Consider the following 20,739-nt stretch of genomic DNA (forward strand, 5'->3'; position numbering starts at 1 on the left):
ATTAATACTTATAGTTAATACTTAACTATATTAAGTAAATGTGCTACATTTGGTGATTTTACTCTATGGTGCCTTTACTTCAGTGAATGATGTGTGTATTTCTGTAAATCTACATTATGATTGGTCCAAATGACCTGAGACAGATCTTCCCACTCTAAAGGCCTGAAGTTAGTCCTGACAGTTCTCACCTAAAGAACTGATGCCCTTGCTTTTCAGGTACACATTTGCAAAGAGGTCAACATTGACATTTATGATTTCACCCAGTTCCGTGGTCAGCTCCCAGTAGCCCTCCTGCAATACAGAAAAATAGCACAGTTTGTCATTTCCTATGCAAAGTGGTAAGAACGTGTCATAAAACAACAGTCTCTCACTAACCTAAGGACTGATAGTGAAAGCACCAAAATTAACGCCAGTAGCTAAATAATGGCTCGTGGACTGCAGCAAAAACATCTTGCTCCCCAACTAAAGCTGGACTGTCCCCTTTATTAGTTTGAATCCAAACTTTTTTTTAAAATAAATATACTGCTGATAAAGTAAAGACCTCATAACTTCTAGTTCTGCCCCCCCCGTGAAGAGAGGCATGCAAACTGTGGCTACAGAACTTACCCAATGAATAATATAAATAAATAATATAATGCACTTATTTAATGAAACAAGTAGCAGTCTTGTGTTACACCAAAAGAGATTTGTGTGTCACAAACATATATAGATGGCAGTTTAAGAGAAATGTTAACTCATTAATTTTTTTTTCTAATGCAGAAACAGCAGCAGCAGCTCTTTCATTCAACCATAAATGAAGCTAGGCCATTAATAATGTTGTGTTGTTACCTATCAGGAATATATGTAGTCATGTGGTGGAACACAAAATACGTATTGCACATAAGTATGTCTCACTTTTTGCCAAATGTGTATTTTACATAACCAGCTGTAAACCTCATTTATGGAATAAATACGGATACAATCCTAAAACAAACTATGTTATAAACCTATTTTATTTTAATCCAAAAAAATATATAAAAAATAAAAAACATACAGGCCTGCCTTTCTACTGCGCACTTCAACAGATGTAAAGCAACTGCTCTTGTGACCCAAATTGGTTCTGTTCCCAAACACATTCATCTCCTTCATTATCAACATTCATCACTAAAACTGCTGTGATTCACTCAATCACAACACTGTCTGGTAAGAAATGGTTTCAGAGCTTGAACAAATTTCAATTTGTGACAGCTAGTGGTCCTAGAACAACAATAAATTGCTGAAAGTTGCTATACCTGAACGAAACACGGCCTTAATTTATGTTTATAGTTTCAACTCAGTTTGGTTTCATGTGTACACTGGCAACTTTCAAGTGGACCCAGAAAAATATTTAAATGTCTCACTGAATGCTGCATCTGGAAGATCTTTATCCATTTGAGCTTCGGTGCTTCTCTGCTGACAGTCAGATCTGCTGACTTTCTCCTGAAACCACATGATCACAGCAGGACACTCTTAGTGAACACTGACAGAGGTGTGACAGCTTTTCGGTATTATAAACATCAAGAAATTTCTTCATCTCTTCCTTTCACATGCATGGGTGCACACTCACTGAGCACTTTATTAGGAACACCTGTGTACCTGCTTATGTTTGTAAGTCAATCATGTGGCAGCAGTGCAGTGCATAAAATCACTGAGATGCAGTTCAGGAGCTTCAGTTAATGTTCACATCAAACTTCATAATGAGGAAAAAATGTGATTTCAGTGACTTTGACTGTGGCGGGGTTGTTGGTACCGGGCTGGTTTAGGTGTTTCTACATCTGCCTCCTGAGACTATTGATGTGCGAGGACAGAGGAGAAAGATCCGACTGGTTGGAGCCAACAGAAAGGCTATGGCAACTCAGATAACCACTCTTTAAACTATGGTGAGCAGAAAAGCATCTGAGGATGAAAAACATGTTCAACCTTGAGGTGGAATGGCAGCAACAGCAGAAGACCACGTCAGGTTCGTCTCCTGTCAACCAAGAACAAAAATCTGAGGCTGCATTGGGCTCTGACTCCTCAAGAGTGGACAGTTGAAGACTGGAAAATGCAGCCTGTTCTGATGAATCTAGATTTCTGTTGAGACAGCAGATGGTAGGGTCAGAGTGTCAGCATGAATCCATGGACCCAACCTGCCTTGTGTCAACAGTCCAGACTGGTGATGCTGGTGTAATGGCGTGGGGAGTGTTTTCTTGTGGCCATTATAACCAATCAATCATGGTTCAAATGCTGCAGTTTATCTTAGTGTTGTTCCTGACCATGTTCATCTCTTCATGGTCAGGGCTTACATCTTCTAATGGCTACTTCCAGCAGGATAATGCTCCATGTCACAAAGCAAAAGTCGTCCAGACTGGTTTCATGACCATCACAGTAAGTTCAGTGAACTTCTGTGGCCTCCACAGTCACCAGATCTGAATCCAGTAGATCCTTTGGGATGTGATAGAACAGGAGGTTGGCAGCATGAATGTGCATCTGACAGACCTACAGAAATGATGTGATCATGTGAGCATGGAGCAGAGTCTGAAAGGAATGTTTTCAACACCTTGATGAATCCATGACTCCAAGACCTGAAGCTGTTTTTAGAGCAAATATAGAACCTACACAGTATCAGTATGGTGTTACTAATAAAGTGCTCAGTAGTCCATTAGTCAGTTAACACACAGGTGATTTAGTCTGTTTTCATTTTGTCAAGCAGAAACTTGCCAGCAATGTATCGAATATTTTGGCAACAATAACAATTTTAGAAGAATTATTATCCAGGGTTTCTAAACAAAGGCTTATCTAATAAAAATAATTGTTTCAGGACTTACACAAAGGACTGCGGAACTGGTGCAAACAGAGGATGAAGGGGCTTCTTGCCTTCTTGCCCAAAGAACTGAGCAACTGATTGTGCTGTGTTCTGTATTACTGGAAGGCGACCTGAACGTGACAGAACCCTCCTCCGAAAAGGCGGAGATACACCGTCATCAGGTAAAGGTTCACTTTTAGCCATTTCTGCCTGGAAGGAAATACTATGTGCACCCTCACACACTTCATCATCTTCAAATAAGGACAAATTTCTTCGGCGTCTCAATCGAAATGGAGGGGGGCCTGCTGTGCCAGGAGAGTCCTCCCTAACATCAGAGCCAGTGAAACTAAAACCTTTTTGGACTGCAAAACTGGATATGCTTGGAGATGATAGAGAATGATCCTTTTGGACAAGAGACACAGGCTCAGCTGTGCTTGCTCTGCATTCCATTGAATCAGAGGAAAGCATGTGCTTGCCCTTGGAATGCCCCTTTGGAAATGTCCTACTGGATAGTCTCTTACTGAGCGGTAACATGGTGTCGACAGACCTGCATATTTCAGGTAAAGAAGATTGACAATAATATCTTTGCTCAGGAAACTCCTCTCGAACTACAGAGCCAGTGAAGCTAATACCTTCGGGCTCTTTGACTGAAGATGCTTTATTTTTTAAATACAATGGGAGATTCATGGCAGGTGCACCAATGATTGGTATTGGGCTGCCGACGTGCTTGGGAATCTCAGGTAAAGAGAATGCATCAGTAGATGCTGACATTAGTTGCCTCAAAGTTTTTCCTCTCATCTCTCTCAAACCCTTGTGTGTCACACCTGACTTAGTGATTAAAGTTGGCATTGCTGGGTGGTCAGAGTCATCTATAGCTCCAAAAGAAGCTGGAACAGCCTGAGAAACACTGAATGCATTGGAAGGTGGAGGTGGAGGTGGAGGTGGACACATTGGAGAGCCTACATATAGGTCTTGTGCAAGCGCAGAAGGGTATAAAGGAGGAGGGGGAGCAGGATGAGGAGCATGATAACCTCTCCCATGGACCATGCCAGCCCGGTCTAATCCCTCTTGTTGAGCAAGAAATTTCATCTCTTCAGGCTCTTTTGTGGAGCTCATGGAGCTCCCCCAACTTTTAGGCGCTCCGTTAACAGCAACATTTTGCAGCAGTAGCTCCACAGGTGATGAAGAGAAACTCTACAAAAGGAGAGAGATGAAGAAAACAAAAACAGAGTCAGAACCTGTATTTTGCTCTCAAATTTAAGTACTAAACTAAAACCCCCTGTTTTTTTCAAACATTACTAAAAGTTCATTATGAAGGTTCATCAATAATAGCCTGACACTGCTTTAACATACATTTAATTTTTTTGTGAAGCACATGCAGATAGAACTGAGTTAATATTATCAATTACTTTATCCATCAACTTTAAAGCAGTGTGCACTGTTCTGCTTTATCAATAATGTGTTTGTTGTGATGCCACACAAGGATATGCAAGACTAATTTAGGATTCGTTAACCTATTAATTGTTTATTTTTTCTTCACACTGGCCATGCATTAAAAAATTGTAGCTCAATCTGAAATATGCATTTTTGTCCCCCCACAATAGCAAATATGCAGCTGTAGTATGAAGGGACTAACCTCTAAATAATCTTCAGACCCAAAGACCCGAAGATTTTCTTCCACAAAAAGGGAATGTGTCTACAACAGAAAAAAAAAAATACAGGTTTCCTAAATCCCAAACAGTAAATCTGCTCTCCCTCTGTGAATGCACTACACACAATGTTATGCTACCTTCACAACATCAGAGAGACTATCAGAGTTTTCCTCATAGTCCATTGCCTCTCCGTCTTCGTACATCATCTCTTCGTCTTCACTATCCTGAGGAAAAGTCCAGCTGATGTAGCGGAGGAAGTCCACATCTTCTTCTGCGATCAACTTGGGGATGTCTGTGAAACCCTCATCTGGTTGTTCTGAGTCCTAAAACAAAGTAGTTGAGTTTGGTTTGGTTGGAGACTACAAAACATGATGTGAAAGAAACCTTACAAAGGTGGTTGTCCTGGGCAGCTACCAGATGTGAATACGAATAACAGTATAAATGTAAACAAGGCTGAAAATTGTACAAACCCTTTCCTCAATGGCAATGAAGCTGGTGAACTGAGACAGAATGGAGAACTCTTTGCTTAACTCGATGATGAAGGACTTCAGCTCCGCTTTCTTCCCCTGGAAAAGCAAAAATCCAAATCAGTAAGTGCAGCTCAGACTGGACGTCTAAACCGAGGCGGGTTGCTTTTAGTCTCTCTCAATGACACACACACACAGACACACCTCATGTTCGGCCTCATTGGTATCCAGGCTCCCGTCTTCATAATCCCTGATGAGGGCTCTTGCTGTGAGCTTGTGAAGAAACTGAAAACACACATCAATACATATTATAGCCATCACCTCATCATCTTTATGGCAATGAGAATCCTCATCAAGCTACATTAGTGTCTGTGGAGCAAACTCGGAGTGATGTGTGTGTGTTGTGTGAGACAGTGTTTCACCTCTTTACAGCATTATTTCTTTCAGTTGAAAGATCGATCAGCTGACATTAAACATACCCTGCATGTCCTGTTTAAATTGTAGAGCTGGGGTCGGCAAGTAACTTTGGCCATGGGACATTTTTTCTCTAACCCGATAGATAGTGGTCCAGAACATAATCAAGGGCTAATTCAAGAAATTGATAGATAAAAATGCAACTGGAATTTGCTTTGTTACTGTTCACATGTGTGGCACAGTGGACCCACAGTCACAGATACGTTTGAGTAATTTCTTTCATATCACACATCATACTGTATGTCCGCTATTTCAGAGATCTATCAAGCGAGCAACAGTAACCTTGTGCCTTGTTTTTAGAACTTTTCAGCATAAAAGCTTATGACAACTTGAAATAAAGCACTGCTGTTGCTGCTGCAAACCCCCCTCCCCCCCAAAAAAAAACAAAAAACAAAAAAAACTTTCTTGCGCCTTTATTTTGCAGGCAATATCGCTAAGCGGGTGTTATTCTATAGGTAACAGTTGCTGATATTTTTGCACCAGACAACTTGCACTGTCTAGAGCAGGGGTCGGCAACCTTAAACACTCAAAGAGCCATTTGGAGCTGTTTCCCACAGAAAAGAAAACACCGGGAGCCACAAAACCCTTTTGACATCTAAAATGAAGATAACACTACATATGTCGTTTTTTACCTTTATGCTATGTACAAAAAAACTATAGTGTGTTGCATTTATGAAATCAATGAACTGCTACAGAGAAAACGAATTTACCGGGGGTCGAAAAGCTGAATAAATCGCCTGCCGGCAGGTGTCGTACATCGGTGGTTGTGACGCATATTTTCAGGGACAAAAAATTAAACTAAAAAAAATTTAAAAAAATAAATTTTATTTTAATGTTACAAGATCACCATAATCTTCACATTTAGAATTACATTTAAAAAAAACTAACAAACTAAAATAAAATAAATTTTAATTAAATTCTCAGAGGGAGAGGGATGAAAGAGCTGCATGCAGCTCCGGAGCCATGGGTTGCCGACCCCTGGTCTAGAGTGCAGCCCGCAGCCTGATGCATAACTGTGTCTGTTGTTCACTCTGCTGTATGCCAGTTGCCGACAACTGCTGTAGAGAATGAATGTGTGTGGTGTGGACTTACTGTGCCTCTAGTCGTCTGCAGCTCACTGGTTGACACCATAGTTTGGAGCTCCTGCCCACTCAGGTTTCCAAGGAGGGTGGCCTGTTTGAAACAATAATCATTTATCAAGGAAACACTCCAAATATTTGCTGCTTCATAGCTTTTTAAATATGAGGATTTGCTGCATGTAACGTACATTTAACATTGTTATGATTTTAATAATTGGTTAAGGAAAACAAGCTATTTAAGGATGTAGAATTGAGCTCTGGGAAACTCTTAATTCTTGGCTAGTTTCTAATATTTGAGAAACTGAACAATTCAGTTTGCTGTCACATATATACACTGTGTACCTGGGTGCAGTGCGGCACGAAGCCGTAAACCAGGGTGTGACAGTCGTTGAACAGAGCATGGAGCTGTTTGGGGGCTTGCACAGGAGTGGGCGCTGTTGGGTTGAACTGCTGCCACTTCACTGACACTGAACTGCAGCCAGGAGATGCAATACGCTTTACCTGACATGCCACCTGTAGCCAAAAAAAAATAAAGGAACAATGGTTATTCATTCTATGTGCGAGGATATTTGTCACATTTTATGACTTGTTGCATTAGAAATTCCATTGGATTGGAAAGAAGTCTCTTGGGAAATTAGTGAAGTCTTGGGTCTTGCTGGATGAACCTCTGTTCCCTGGGATGAAGCTGCATGTGTGAAATGTGGATAATTGCATATTTACAGAAAAAAAAATACAACAAGTGAGGACACAAAAAAGGGATCTCAGTTTCATTCCTGCCACTTCACACAATAATTACTAGCAGAAACATGAAATCAGAATACACTGTATGATTATCTATGATGGATTAGAAACGGTCATCTCACCTTCTCTGCCCAGTTGTGTTTGGTTTTTGTGTCAAAGAATTCATAGGCTCCACCCCCTGCCTGGGCCAGAGCTCTCAGCATGTGCCGATTGGCTGTCGGGCTGACATGACAAAGGAACATACACACTAACTTAATATGTCTGTAAGAAGTTGTTCATGTAAATATGTTTGTCATGAGCACACAGTTTTCCCCTGTCTGTTTCTTTTTAGTCACCTTATACAGCAAATATATGAAGTTAAAATTTGTAGAAAAAAAAGAAAGTCAAAACCCTCACACCCTCCTTGACCCACAGCCCCTCAAACCATTCAGACCTGAGGCCACAGGTGAAGAGGCGGCTGTGCTGTGCATTATCTCTTAGCAGCTGCAGGGTGAGCTCTGCGTTCTGGATGTGGCCATCTGACAGCAGCAGCAGGTTCCTGGTGCCGCGGGAAGGAGGCAGCAGGCTGAGAGCACGCAGGGGCCGCCACAGCTCAGTGCTGCCGCCTACTGGAGAGAGCCGCTGATGCAAGGGAGAGGAGCAGCAGAGTTATCGAGAACTTCTGAATCTTCCACTTGGAGAAAAGCACTACAGACATGTCACCTGTTGGCAGTATGGCTGCAAATGAACCAACAGTTACCAAAAAAAAAAAAAAAAAATCTAATATGAACTCTACTACAATCTTATTCACCTCATTTTAAAGAAGCTTTAAACTGTTCGTTTGTAACCACTTTGCAAAAATGTATTAACACTTGTGTGATATAAGGTTTTTTCCCCTGCTCTTATCATTCTGCAGACATTGCGTGAATGCAGTAATAGAAAATTCGGAAAATGTTCTTTTCCTGTTCACCTTCCCTCCTATCGGGACACAGGTTGAATGAGGGCACAAAAACATGCACTTTTTGTATTAGTCTTTTATTCTTTTTATTTATTAATTTTTTATTACTGTTATTATTAACATTGTATTTAATTAAAAAAAATACATTTCAGAATTGTGCAAATCAACTATAATACTAGTATACTGTAACACTAATTCCAAAATTTACATTAGACATTGTTAGGCAATTGTCTAGGCAAAGGCATAATCCTTCCTCCTTTTTTATGGTTATGAATTTTTTTTTTCTGTTAATTTATTTACATTGTCTTTGAATACATTTTAGGTATCTTGGTATGTCCTACTATACTGTGTTCAAAGGAATGTTTAGTGTATCAGAGTATCATAGGATAGGTTGTATGCCTCCACCACTTAGACTAGTTTCAGATTACATCCCTGTTTATCACATGAAAATCATATGAAATAAAAACCATTTGTGTGAAATTTTTTCACGTGTGAAGTCTTGAAAAATGGCTAAAAACTGCTTTGATAGGTCACAATCACCTCGATCTTTGACCACCAAAATTGAATCAGTTTGTTCTTTATTCCAGGTGAGTGTTTGTGCCAAATTTGAGGAAGTTCCCTCAAGGTGTTACTTAGATATCGTATCCATGAGAATGGGACTGTCATACGTTCGGAGCCTCCAGCTCTGGCTGTCGCCAAGGAGGAGGAATAAAAAAATAAACCATTATGGATACTAATAGTAGTAATGAATTTCTAGTTTAGCTGCTGTAAGGTGTTCGATAGCTTGATATACAGCTGAACTTTAGAGCTAGGTTCATCATACTGATCAAGAGATAACCAAAGAAAATAATAAAGCATCTCTAAGTTTAATTTAAATTTCATGTCATCGTCACTCTGCATTCCTTCTAACAACGGCTTCCATGGTTGAACTACAGTATGCAGTGATCTACCAGTCATTAACTCACCTTGATGAAGTTCTGTGCTGTCTCACGAGATTCAGCGAGCAGCTGTGCTGTCAGGAAAGCTTCAGTGTGATCTGAAAAAAGATGTAAAAAATCTTTCATATGAAAAGAGTGTTGACTTCTTGTGTTGAAAAGTCTCCAGAGACAGTTTTCTTGTACTGGTGGGAAAAATGTGAGATGAAGTATTGCATGTGTAAAAAATATTACCAAAGAAGTGCTGGTTGAATTCCTTTATTCATAGATTGTGTTGTGCAGTTTTATTCTATAACATACTGAGGATTCTGTTTAGTTATTTAATTTTTTATCATTATCATTTTTTTTTATTTCATGCAGTCAAATTAATACTTTTCACTATCTGCCAACTCCAATTTTAGTGTCCTCATCAATTCTTTAGGTTTTATCATATATCATATATCATATATATAATATAAATAAATACTAAAAAGGAAAAAAGGAAAGGAAAAAACTGACCTGTGCCAAATAAAATGACATTGAGTCTGAGGTTGTGGCCAAGGGTTTTGAGGATTTGAAGGGCGATCTTCTGGGCCATGTGGAGAGACTCTCCCTTCATGGACTCAGATGTGTCCAGCAACAGGACAACTTCATCGGAGGCTGAGCTGGAGTTGATGTCAAAGTCTGGATAGAAAACCAACATGCAGGCCTGGAGGAGACAGCAGCAGATTAAGGTTAAAAAAATGAAAAACAACAGAGTGAGAAAAAGGAGAGCTGAAGTCAGACAGACCGACTTACCTGGCTGTCCTTGTCAGGGTGTTTCTCCACCCACATCCTGGGCAGGTGGACCTCAGACAGAGTGACTGACAGCTGGAAACCTTCTGCACCCATGACCTCTCCTGGCAGGACACTCACTACTGCCTTACAGTCTGTTCTCTACGGGATCAAAATCACAAACACACACACACTTTTGAATGTGAGGTAGACAGTTGAACCTGGTACAACATTCGGAACTGGAAGGTGTTACCTTACCATTAAGGTTTATTTTTGCTGACATTTAACTTTTGATTTTTGCTTGATTTCCAAACTTATAAAGTCCAGAGAAAAAACTAAACTCTTTGACTAAAACTGTTTCTTCAGTGAAACAGAAGAAACAACTGGCAACCATGTAACAATCTGCAGTGCAACCGGAAAGTATTCACAGCGCTTCACTTTTTCCACATTTTGTGATGTTACAGCCTTATTCCAAAATGGATTAAATTCATTTTCTACCACAAAATTCTACACGCAATACCCCATAATGACAAAGTGAAAAAGTTTGCTTGAAACTTTTGCAAATTTATCAAAAATAAAAAACAAAAATATAACATATACATAAATATTCACAACCTTTGCTCAATACTTTGTTGAAGCACCTTTAGCAGCAATTACAGCCTCAAGTCTTTTTGAGTATGATGCTACAAGCTTGGCACGCCTATTTTTGGGCAGTTTCTCCCATTCTTCTTTGCAGAACCTCTCAAGCTCCATCAGGTTGGATGGGGAGCGTCGGTGCACAGCCATTTTCAGATCTCTCCAGAGATGTTCAATCGGATTCAAGTCTGGGCTCTGGCTGGGCCAATCAAGGACATTCACATAGTTGTCCCGAAGCCACTCCTTTGTTATCTTGGCTGTGTGCTTAGGGTCGTTGTCCTGTTGGAAGATGAACCTTCGCCCCAGTCCGACGTCCAGAGCACTCTGGAGCAGGTTATCATCAAGGATGTCTCTGTACATCGCTGCATTCATCTTTCCCTCGACCCTGACTAGTCTCCGAGTTCCTGCTGCCGAAAAACATCCCAACAGCATGATGCTGCCACCACCATGCTTAACTGTAGGGATGGTATTGGCCAGGTGATGAGCGGTGCCTGGTTTCCTCCAGACATGATGCTTGGCATTCAGGCTAAAGAGTTCAATCTTTGTTTCATCAGACCAGAAAATTTTGTTTCTCATGGTCTGAGAGTCCTTCAGGTGCCTTTTGGTGAACTCCAGGCAGGCAGGCTGTCATGTGCCTTTTACTGAGGATTGGCTTCCATCTGGCCACTCTACCATACAGGCCTGACTGGTGGAGAGCTCCAGAAATGGTTGTCCTTCTGGAAGTTCCTCCTCTCTACACAGAGCAACACTTGGTTCTTGGTCACCTCCCTGACTAAGGCCCTTCTGCCCCGATCCCTCAGATTGGCCGGGCGGCCAGCTCTAGGAAGAGTCCAGGTGGTTCCAAACTTCTTCCATTTACTGATGATGGAGGCCACTGTGCTCATTGGGGCCTTTAATGCTGCAGAAATGTTTCTGTACCCTTCCCCAGATCTGTGCCTCGATACAACCATGTCTCAGAGGTCTACAGACAATTCCTTGGACTTCATGGCTTGGTTTGTGCTCTGGACTCCAATCAAGTTGTAGAAACATCTGAAGGATGATCAGTGGAAACAGGATGCACCTGAGCTCAATTTTGAGTGTTATGGCAAAGGCTGTGAATACTTATGTACATGTGATGTTTTTTGTTTTTTATTTTTAATATATTTGCAAAAATTTCAAGCAAACATTTTTTCACTTTGTCATTATGGGGTATTGTGTGTAGAATGTTGAGGTAAAAAATGAATTTAATCCATTTTGGAATAAGGCTGTAACATAACAAAATGTGGGAAAAGTGAAGCGCTGTGAATACTTTCCGGATGCACTGTACATAATCAAAAATACATCCAGATTACCTTAATCTTGACTTTGTGAGTGATGCACTGCAGATGGGTGATTTCATAGGGCATCTCAATTGACATGTCCAGGGTGAACTCTCTGACAGAAAGAAACAACACATCACACACAGACTTCCTGCTGCACACATTTAAGTGTACATAATAAAAAATATCATAGGAAAGGAAACAATTTTCTATTCAAAACTTTTACTTGATAAATTACAAATGATTATTTAATTATTTGTGGATCAACTAGTCATTAGATTCACTGTTTCACCACACTGTATCAGTAATATTCAGCACTGAAGATGGAGTCAGAATTCCTCATAAATTCCAAGTAAAAATGAATTTAAATTGTGTTAAAAAAAAGCAAAAAAAAAACCCCAATATTGCACACCTTGTACTTGCTGCCTCGTCAGTAACACACACCTTCTCCACAGTGACCTGTTGAGTAACAGAAAACACATAAAAACACAGATAAGAACATTAACAGTCATTTTACTTTTAATGTTGAGCAGCTCACATACAACGACATGAGATCCAACATCCTCGCCTTCCCTCTAAATTCAAGCACGTGGAGAAAATCAGCACCAGCCAAGACAGAAGAAACAAACCTGATGCAGCAACATGAACAAATGAGTGAACTAAAACAGCAATACCTGCTTTGTAATTACTCCTGCAGTGAAAGGTTCATGCAAAAAGCAAGCTAGCATTTTGATGCAAACTAAAGATTCACATTCAGGACAAAATGCTGCAGATAAGTCGCTCTTTGTCTGCAAATACATGCATATACAGTACAATAGTAGACCACATACAGTACAATAGTAGACCTTGCCCTCTCTTTGCATTCTCACTGTTTTGCTTCCATAGGGACCTGCTGCTATTTTTCACTCTACTGCCAGTCAGCAGAATTACTGATAATCTTTTTGTCAGGCTCCTTACCTGTGTGGTCTGGTTGAGTGCTGCACTCTCCTGCCATGGAGCCACACTCCCTGGCAGCGAGAAGAGAATGCCCCCATCCCTGACGATCAGCTCAGAAACAAAGGTAACTTTAATGAGGACGTTGGCGCCAGGCGGCAGGTTACCTACACTGATGGTGAACACGTCCTGCAGTGAGAAAAAAACCCCCATCACAACCAATGTTGAAATACATATTATGTGCATGTTTAATCACAAACTTTTCACTAGATATATCAAACGCATGAGTAAGGGCTATTAAATATTCTGGTATAATGATTAATTAGTCAGAATTAAAAATTGCTAGATGTAGAGCTTGATGACATGTGTTGGTTGTGGACATACAGGGGCATCCTGGTCCATGAGATACGCTCCATGGCCTTTCTCAATAGCCTGCTTGTACTCCTTCCGAGCCGTTTCTTTCTCCTTGACCTGAGAACCAAGCAGAGACAAAAACAAGGTTCACTTAGTATTCATAATTATCCTTAATGCTAGTTTTATCCTTTGCTGCATGACTTAATACAATGACGACCTGAAAATGCAATCACTGATCAGTCTATCAGAAAAGAGCAGCCTGTCACAACGGATCAAAATGTGAACAAGCAACACAGATGAGAAAAAATAATCCATTATCATGGTATCACTGTTATACTGTACAGCTGATGTGATAAAACAGATGCAAACTCCCACTTTCCATTTTACCTTGTGTCATTAACAGTGGGGACATTTACAGTATATATGACAAAGTAATATATTAAAAAAGTTTCAATAAATAAATCTGTGACAAGAAAACTTTAATTAATTTACCTTTCCCACCACATGTTTCCCATTGATGAAAGCTTCAAATCCACACACTGCAGCAGAATCATCCAGTGGGAAGACATACTTTGCCTCAATGGGCACAGAGCTCATGTTGGTGTACTTTTGGAAAATTATGACCTTCAAGAGGAAAAAGAGATGACAGACATACTGTCAGTGCTTTATGTGATATGTGAGCCAACGGCAGCAGTTAGTAAAATTGTATATCCAGTAATTGTTTTTCACCTGAGAGAGCAGATCCATTAGTTTGCACTTCACATGGACAGCCTGCAGAGGGAGCTGTTGACCAGAGCTGTCCAACAGTCCAGCCGTCACATCCTCCAGGGGGTTTTTAATGCTTTCAACTTCGTCTTCCAAATCCAAAGTGGGTGCTACACATACACACACACACACACACACACACACACACACACACACACACACACACACACTCTCTTTTTTCACACTTCTGTGCTTGCATTGCAATCATGACAATACAGGACACGTCTTCAGAAAATATCAAAGTTAAACAAATATTAAAAATTTTTTATATATATATATATATATATATATATATATATATATATATAAAACAAGTATTTCATGAGATGAATGTAAATAAAACCACGGTCTGTATTACTGCAGTAATACACATTAATAAAACATAACTTCAAGACTCAAACTCTGCCCAGTAAATTGGATTCTATTGATACCTTGTCTAAACACACTTTCTCACAAAAGCAACGCAGAAACACACAATGTTAAAATTTTTCAGGGTTTCATTGTAGATTATGCTGAGTAGGTTTGACACATCTGGGATTTTAAAGGCCAATAATGATACAGATAGTAATAGCCTTGACTCTTTTAATGCTAAAACACTGTGGAGACTCTGTGTCTGAAAATGCATTTAGACCATAATGGGACACTAAACTCAAAAATTAAAAATCTGCCTTTTTTGACTTTCCTGTGGTCTGAAGTTAAACTCTCTACACTTAAGCTGAGTAGACTGGAGAACTGTAGTATCAGTCGTTTTGTAACAACACAAGTTTAAGTTTATCAAAGCGGCTTAATGTCTTTAAGAAGTTGCGATCATGAAAACTGAAAAGAAAACATGACAATCAATATGATTTGTAACAAATCACATTATTGTTTTAAGAAAGCTCTTAGGAGATGTTCGGTGCTCACCTTGACCAGAGGGAGGCAGACACGGCTCAGCAAAGATGTTGATTTCAGGACTGAACTCTTTCAGTTGGTCTCCCTCGATGCTGAACTGAACCACATATTTCAGTTTCACTTGATCAGGACTATACACCACATACTCATCATCCTGGAGCACAAGTAGAATTATACAAGTCAGAGTATAAACAGGCATATACAGTAGGTATAGATGTGTTCAGGCTGAGCGATGTTAGACTAAATATAACAGTACCATTAACGATATGATCATAATGTGAGGATAACTTCTGCTGCCAAAGGATACTCACACACAAAGCAATTTTCACAAACATTAGCTTTGATGAACTTCAACATGACAAGTGGTTCTAATCAGAGTTAAAAATCTTAGATGTACGTCCATTTGGTTGATTTAGATTATCCTGAAAAAGAATTGATCTGTGTCCTATATTAGGTATGAAAATCAGATTAGGGGCAGTTTATTTAAAGGTCTGTCAATTTATCTCCTTATCTACAGTCACACATTCGCACTCCTACCTCAAACTCAGAGTGTGTGTTAGGGCTGCGGTGGACTCCATGCACGCTGTGGTGTCCCTCTGGGGCTTCGGTCAGTGTGAGGTCTCTCTTGTGAATGTCCTTGCAACTTCCCAACGCCACATCACACACTAACAGCAGTCGAGAGCCATCTGTCACACTGGGCTTGGAGTATTTCAGACTGGTGCTGTAGATGGAGGATGACAGGTTCAATAGTGCACCATCACCTTTCTTTAAATGAATTTTGGGCTGACTTTGTTCCTCTAAATAAATTAAGGACAAGTTAACTCATGTTATGTGTCATGTTAATGGAGGCATTTCTGTATGAAAGATGGTGTTTTCTGCCCAAATAAATTGACAATCGTTTTGGAATAAACCTCTTAAGATTCTTCTACTAACCTAATGGCATCAGTGAAGTAGATTCCACTGCCCAGATTACCAATGTCTGTTCTCTCTATCCCATGATGCTCCACTCCAACACGGGGCAACAGGAGACCACTAAAGAGAGAGTGAAAATACTGGGTTACAAAACAAAAGTTAAGGCAGATTTCTTAATTGTTAAGTTTATGATATTTGACCTGCACTACTCTGTACCTCTCAGGCTGACAGCATTTGTCACATCACAATGTAATATACAAGTGAACAGAAAGAGGACACAGATTTACCATAGAAATTATTTAAATTATGTATAAGTTTTGAAAGGAAGCACCACATCAAATGTACTGTAAAGGAAGCAAGCTCTAAACCTGTCACTACACAGTCTCTTCACACAATCTCATCTCCAAACAACACTAGAGGGTCACTGCTTGAACTTTATTTATTCACAAACTGTGTAGAGTGATGTTGGGAAAACTTCACTCAACTTAAAAACTTAACTTTTCTTCAAAAAGTAAACCAAAAGAATATATAATGCTCCTCTGGTGGTGCATTCCCTTACTGCAGACAGTCTGGCTTTTGAAATTCAAAAAGTAAGTGAAAAAAAAAAAACTTTTCATCTCAGAAATTTTAATTCCACTGGTTTCACCTGGGATCATCCAACAACAACAACTTCACTCCGACAGAGAAGCTGGATCTCAGGATGCTCAATTCAATAAAATGAGAGGCTGATCTTCAGCGTGTGAGTAGGCAGAGGGAAGTAGGTAAATTTTTACCACATACAATATGTCAAAAATACAGATACAGATGAGATGAATGATAACAGAGATATAGTGACATGAGTGCGAGAAATTTTCATAATAAAACTTCATGTATGTTTTGGAGTATATTACACACCAGTACCGAATGGCTTTTGTGTGTCTGTGTGTATTTCAATTAAATTCAGTTGCATTTGTATAGCCCCAAATTATAACATATATTATATATTATTAAGCACTTTACAGGATAAGGTCAAGACCTTAGATTATTATAGAGAGAAACCCAACAGTTCCCACAAAGAGCAAGCACTTGGTGACAGTGGGGAGGGAAAACCTCCAACAGAACTGGACTCGGGGTATACAGACATACTCATCATTTCTTAATCTGTTCACATAGTAATTTACGGAGACTCGCCCCAGTTTATCTGGTCTTCACATCAAACCCATTAAATTTGATCAAGACTTGGTCTTTGATTTAAGTCAACACAGTGTCCACAGTGTGCATACACGCATGTGTTTGTGTGTGTGTGATCTCACCGAGACAGGATTCCTACAAAGTTGCTGGGGCTGGAGGAATGGAGAAGTGGTTTAATGTTCCCAAGCTCACTCTTAAATGTCTGAAGCTCCACCCCTCTGCTGACACGCAGGACCTGCTGTATCTGCACCTTGCTGAAAAGCACAGATGGATAAATATATATTAATGCATATGTATGGATGGACACCACTGTCCACACAGAAAATGCTCAACATTGTGTTTCAGAGTTCTGGGGTGCTTTGTTGCTCTTTCTATTTCCATAATTACTACTCTACTATCTACATCAGTTCCTCTATATCACAGTGAATTTGAATGGCGTGTCCCTTTGGTGAACTACTTTTGTAGTTTCTTTATCTCCAGAAAGGGAAAGGCTGATTAGGAATAAACTACACTCAACTCCTCTAAACTATCTTCTTTTTGGACATTTACTGGGCTCTTTATTAGAATCTGCCCAGAGTGCTGCCTGTAAAATTACAGATAAAGATTGTAATTTTGGTTGAAAGTGCATGGAAACATTGAACAAGGAGAGTATCACCTGTCAAAAGGCTGCAGGGTGGATATTTAAAACCATAAAAGAATAGGATGCACTAACAGTCGAATGACCTTAAATTCTGTGAATAGACGTGTGTGTTTAGCAATCACTGGGTGGCTGCAAACGGGTGATTCGGTGACTTCTTTCCAGACTATCTGACATACAAGCACTTCTTAGGTGGTACACTACCTGTCCCACAGCAGACCGGTCACAGCCTGAAACTCAGAGCTGCTGGGGGGTACGGTCTCAATGCTGCACCTCAGAGCACGGTAGTTTCCAAGACAGGAAGGGGCGGGGCTTCTCAGAGTCATCTCACTCACGCTCAGAAGATCTCTAATTAACTTGACAAACAGAAATGATTGTGTTCATTTTAGGCTGGATATGCACATGGGACAGTGATGACTTGAGTCTATGTCTGTGAAGTAATACCATGCATTTCAGAGTGTAAGTGCAGGTTCAAAAAATTTGTTGTATTTATCATCTATAGATAATTTGTGGTCAAACAGTGAAAGGTCTGTCATTGTGCTACACACTAGACTTGTTTAAAAACAAAAGACAAATTAGGCCATATTATTATTTATAATTATATTTTATTATATATTATTATTATTATGGAAATGTTAATTATCATACAATAAATGCAATGAACATAAATGTAAATATTTAAAATTCTATCTGTACAATGTCTGCTGAATAAAAACTGCCAACCCTCAGTGTGTGTTTAAGAGTATTTATCAGTGTTTATCAGACACACCATATCATATGTATGTTCTGTGTTACCTGACACAGGTCCAGTTTCTGAGAGATGAGCTTGGCATTGGGAGAAAACTGGGGCACCCAGTGCGGCAGTAGGGTGTAAAACTCATCCAGGAGAGATGCCACCTCAGTATGATTTGCCTCCTTCAGCTTCCTCTGAGCCTGAAGCAACAAGCCCTCTGCCCTGGTCACCTACACATACATAAGGCACTGAGAACAAGTGCAATTCTTTTTTTTTTTTTTTTTGGCGGGGGCTTTTTGTGCCTTTATGATAGATCAGTGGAGACTGACAGGAAAGGGGGTAGAGAGAGGGGAATGACATGCAGGAAAGAGTCAGACCGATCGGGAGTCGAACCGGTGACTGCCTGCTAAGAGCGTCTTGCGCTCACACATGGCACGCACCCTAACCACTCAATTACCGGGCCGCCTCACAAGTGCAATTCTAATGAGATTCATACTGAGAATCTTTTCTGGAAGTCAAAATGAACAACACGCTGATGGGACAGCTGATTTTACAGAAAAATCCAGGCAGAAAACCTTACATCATTGAGGCTGAGCTTGTTGACTGAAACTTTGAGGATGTTGCTGAGGTAGCCCTGGGCCTCAGTCCATAGCATCTCCACAAAAACGCCCACTTCCTGTGATAACCTCCCTGTGTTCAGTTTCTCCTCCAGCAGCAGCTGCCAGCCAAACAAGGCACATGTAAATCAGATTTCAGATATCATAACACAACACAAACACAAAGTCTGGCTGAAATTTCTACTGACCAAGATAATATTGTGCTGTATTAGAAATACTTTTGTCAATTCAAAACACAAAACATGTACTGTAAACCTTACATAAAAAACTGAAAAAGTAGTGTATTTATTTTACTATGACTGCTATTATATATCATTAATAACTTTAAATATACTCTAACACTATAATACCCACAATGCCTTACACCAAACCAGAGAGCTGCAGTTCTGTTCATAGATGTCTACAGCTTTACTTTTCTTGCTCTGGATAAGACTGTCAGCACAGTGTGTGAATAGTTACAAACTGTGATGTGCAGTGAGTGTGTCCGACCTGCTGCAGTGGGGTGGAACCCAGGTCCTGGGCCTGTGGAGGGATGTTGCTCCTCAGCTGCAGACCAGCAACCTGGACGGTCTCTCTCAGCGCCTGGTACACCGCTAGAGCTTCCTCTGAGGTGGACAGAAACACCAGCATATCCTTCACCGCCTCCTTCTGTTAGCACAAGCAGAATGGGGATAAAAATTGATGACCCCCCCCACTTGATAACTCAGGGGAGTCTAATTTCACTGGACAGTTTACAGTACAGTACCATGTCCTATGATGGCTTAAATTCTGACTCTGGAGCTTTTCCAAACTGATAAAGAACAAATTAAGGGGGAACTTTGATTACAATTTTTTGGTATACAAATTGAAAAAATATATCCTTACAATAACAGCATTGGTTTAACACTACTGCAAATACCTTTTAAATTCAGTTTACTTCTATAGCATAATACAATAGGCATCATGTTTTAAGACATATGAAAAAAATATTGATATAAATATAAAACAAATGTAACTTTCATATTGGTAACAAAGGTATAATCAATAAAAGGTTGAGCAAATAGCCATTTAATATGTGAGTTCTCAAAGCAACATGACACAAACAATCAAATAACAGAAAGGCAGAATCATCAGAGAAATTACAGGTCTATCAGTTAAGCACAAAAAACTCAGGAATTCATATTTCAAAGGATACAGTTACAACAAATTCCAAACACATGCAAACACCACAAAGATAAAGTAAGAAGGCAAGAAGTAAAACTAACTAACAGATAAATAGGATGTTTAGCATTATTAGCAGAGGTGACTGAAATAACCCTTGTTTTCTATGTTAAGCTCACAAAGCTGACATACAAGCAGTAACATACAAAAGACTTCATACCTTGGCTCCTATATCATTCTTCCAGTACCTGACAATACGGTACTGGAATCCTTTCTCTCCTTTGTAGCTCTGCAGCTCCAGCACACACCATGTGTTGCTGTTTATCTTGAGAGAAATGTGTATTATTAACAATAGTAATTCTAGTGCCACTACAACAGCAGTAATAATAAGCTAAAAAAAATGCAGCTTTACCTTTTCAAAGACTGAATACTTGGCCACTTGAAAATTATCTGGATATGATGGAAGATCTGAATCAGTTTCCCTGTAAATTCTGTGCAATTTAAAAAATCAACAACAAAACAGAAAAGATCAGTGATACTGTATCTGTGTTATTTGGGAATAAAATTTTCTGCAAAAATGTTTATGAAAGCTAAACGTTAATGTGTTGAAGTGTGAGCAGAGCTACGGGCAGTGCAACTCTCTGAATGGATAAAAGTGCGATTCGAATTCCTGAATAAGGAAAATTATTCTTATGGTGGGCTGCTCCCTCAGGTGGCAAAGCATGCCCTGTGGGTGTGCAACATTCACTCTATTTAGTACCGCAACCCTTTAAATGTTCTGTAAGTGATCGTCACTGCCACTAGATGTCGCA

At 39.8% G+C, this 20,739-nt stretch overlaps 1 protein-coding gene across 2 annotated transcripts in view; it reads right to left on the reverse strand.

Annotated features, from left to right (window-relative positions):
• The window catches only part of parp4 (poly (ADP-ribose) polymerase family, member 4), a 28,502-nt gene that overhangs the window by 4,218 nt on the left and 3,545 nt on the right, over positions 1-20,739 (reverse strand). The window contains exons 5-34 of one of the 2 annotated variants that reach the window (XM_071482230.1): positions 20,340-20,418; positions 20,148-20,252; positions 19,277-19,435; positions 18,751-18,888; positions 18,233-18,400; positions 17,642-17,793; positions 16,923-17,054; positions 15,652-15,750; positions 15,256-15,439; positions 14,731-14,872; positions 13,792-13,937; positions 13,555-13,686; positions 13,093-13,179; positions 12,733-12,897; positions 12,188-12,234; positions 11,809-11,890; positions 9,866-10,003; positions 9,587-9,776; positions 9,119-9,189; positions 7,650-7,837; positions 7,339-7,438; positions 6,818-6,988; positions 6,489-6,569; positions 5,127-5,207; positions 4,926-5,021; positions 4,593-4,778; positions 4,440-4,499; positions 2,826-3,997; positions 1,380-1,458; positions 189-291 (exon numbers count right to left, since the gene is read on the reverse strand). In XM_071482230.1, coding sequence (XP_071338331.1) covers positions 189-291; positions 1,380-1,458; positions 2,826-3,997; positions 4,440-4,499; positions 4,593-4,778; positions 4,926-5,021; positions 5,127-5,207; positions 6,489-6,569; positions 6,818-6,988; positions 7,339-7,438; positions 7,650-7,837; positions 9,119-9,189; positions 9,587-9,776; positions 9,866-10,003; positions 11,809-11,890; positions 12,188-12,234; positions 12,733-12,897; positions 13,093-13,179; positions 13,555-13,686; positions 13,792-13,937; positions 14,731-14,872; positions 15,256-15,439; positions 15,652-15,750; positions 16,923-17,054; positions 17,642-17,793; positions 18,233-18,400; positions 18,751-18,888; positions 19,277-19,435; positions 20,148-20,252; positions 20,340-20,418 — 4,733 coding nt within the window. The other variant, XM_071482240.1, reaches the window with a different exon arrangement.

The sequence above is a fragment of the Trachinotus anak genome, unplaced genomic scaffold (assembly GCF_046630095.1).
Source record: "Trachinotus anak isolate AG129_WGS33_773 ecotype Australia unplaced genomic scaffold, CSIRO_AGI_Tana_v1 ptg000001l, whole genome shotgun sequence".
NCBI lineage: Eukaryota > Metazoa > Chordata > Actinopteri > Carangiformes > Carangidae > Trachinotus > Trachinotus anak.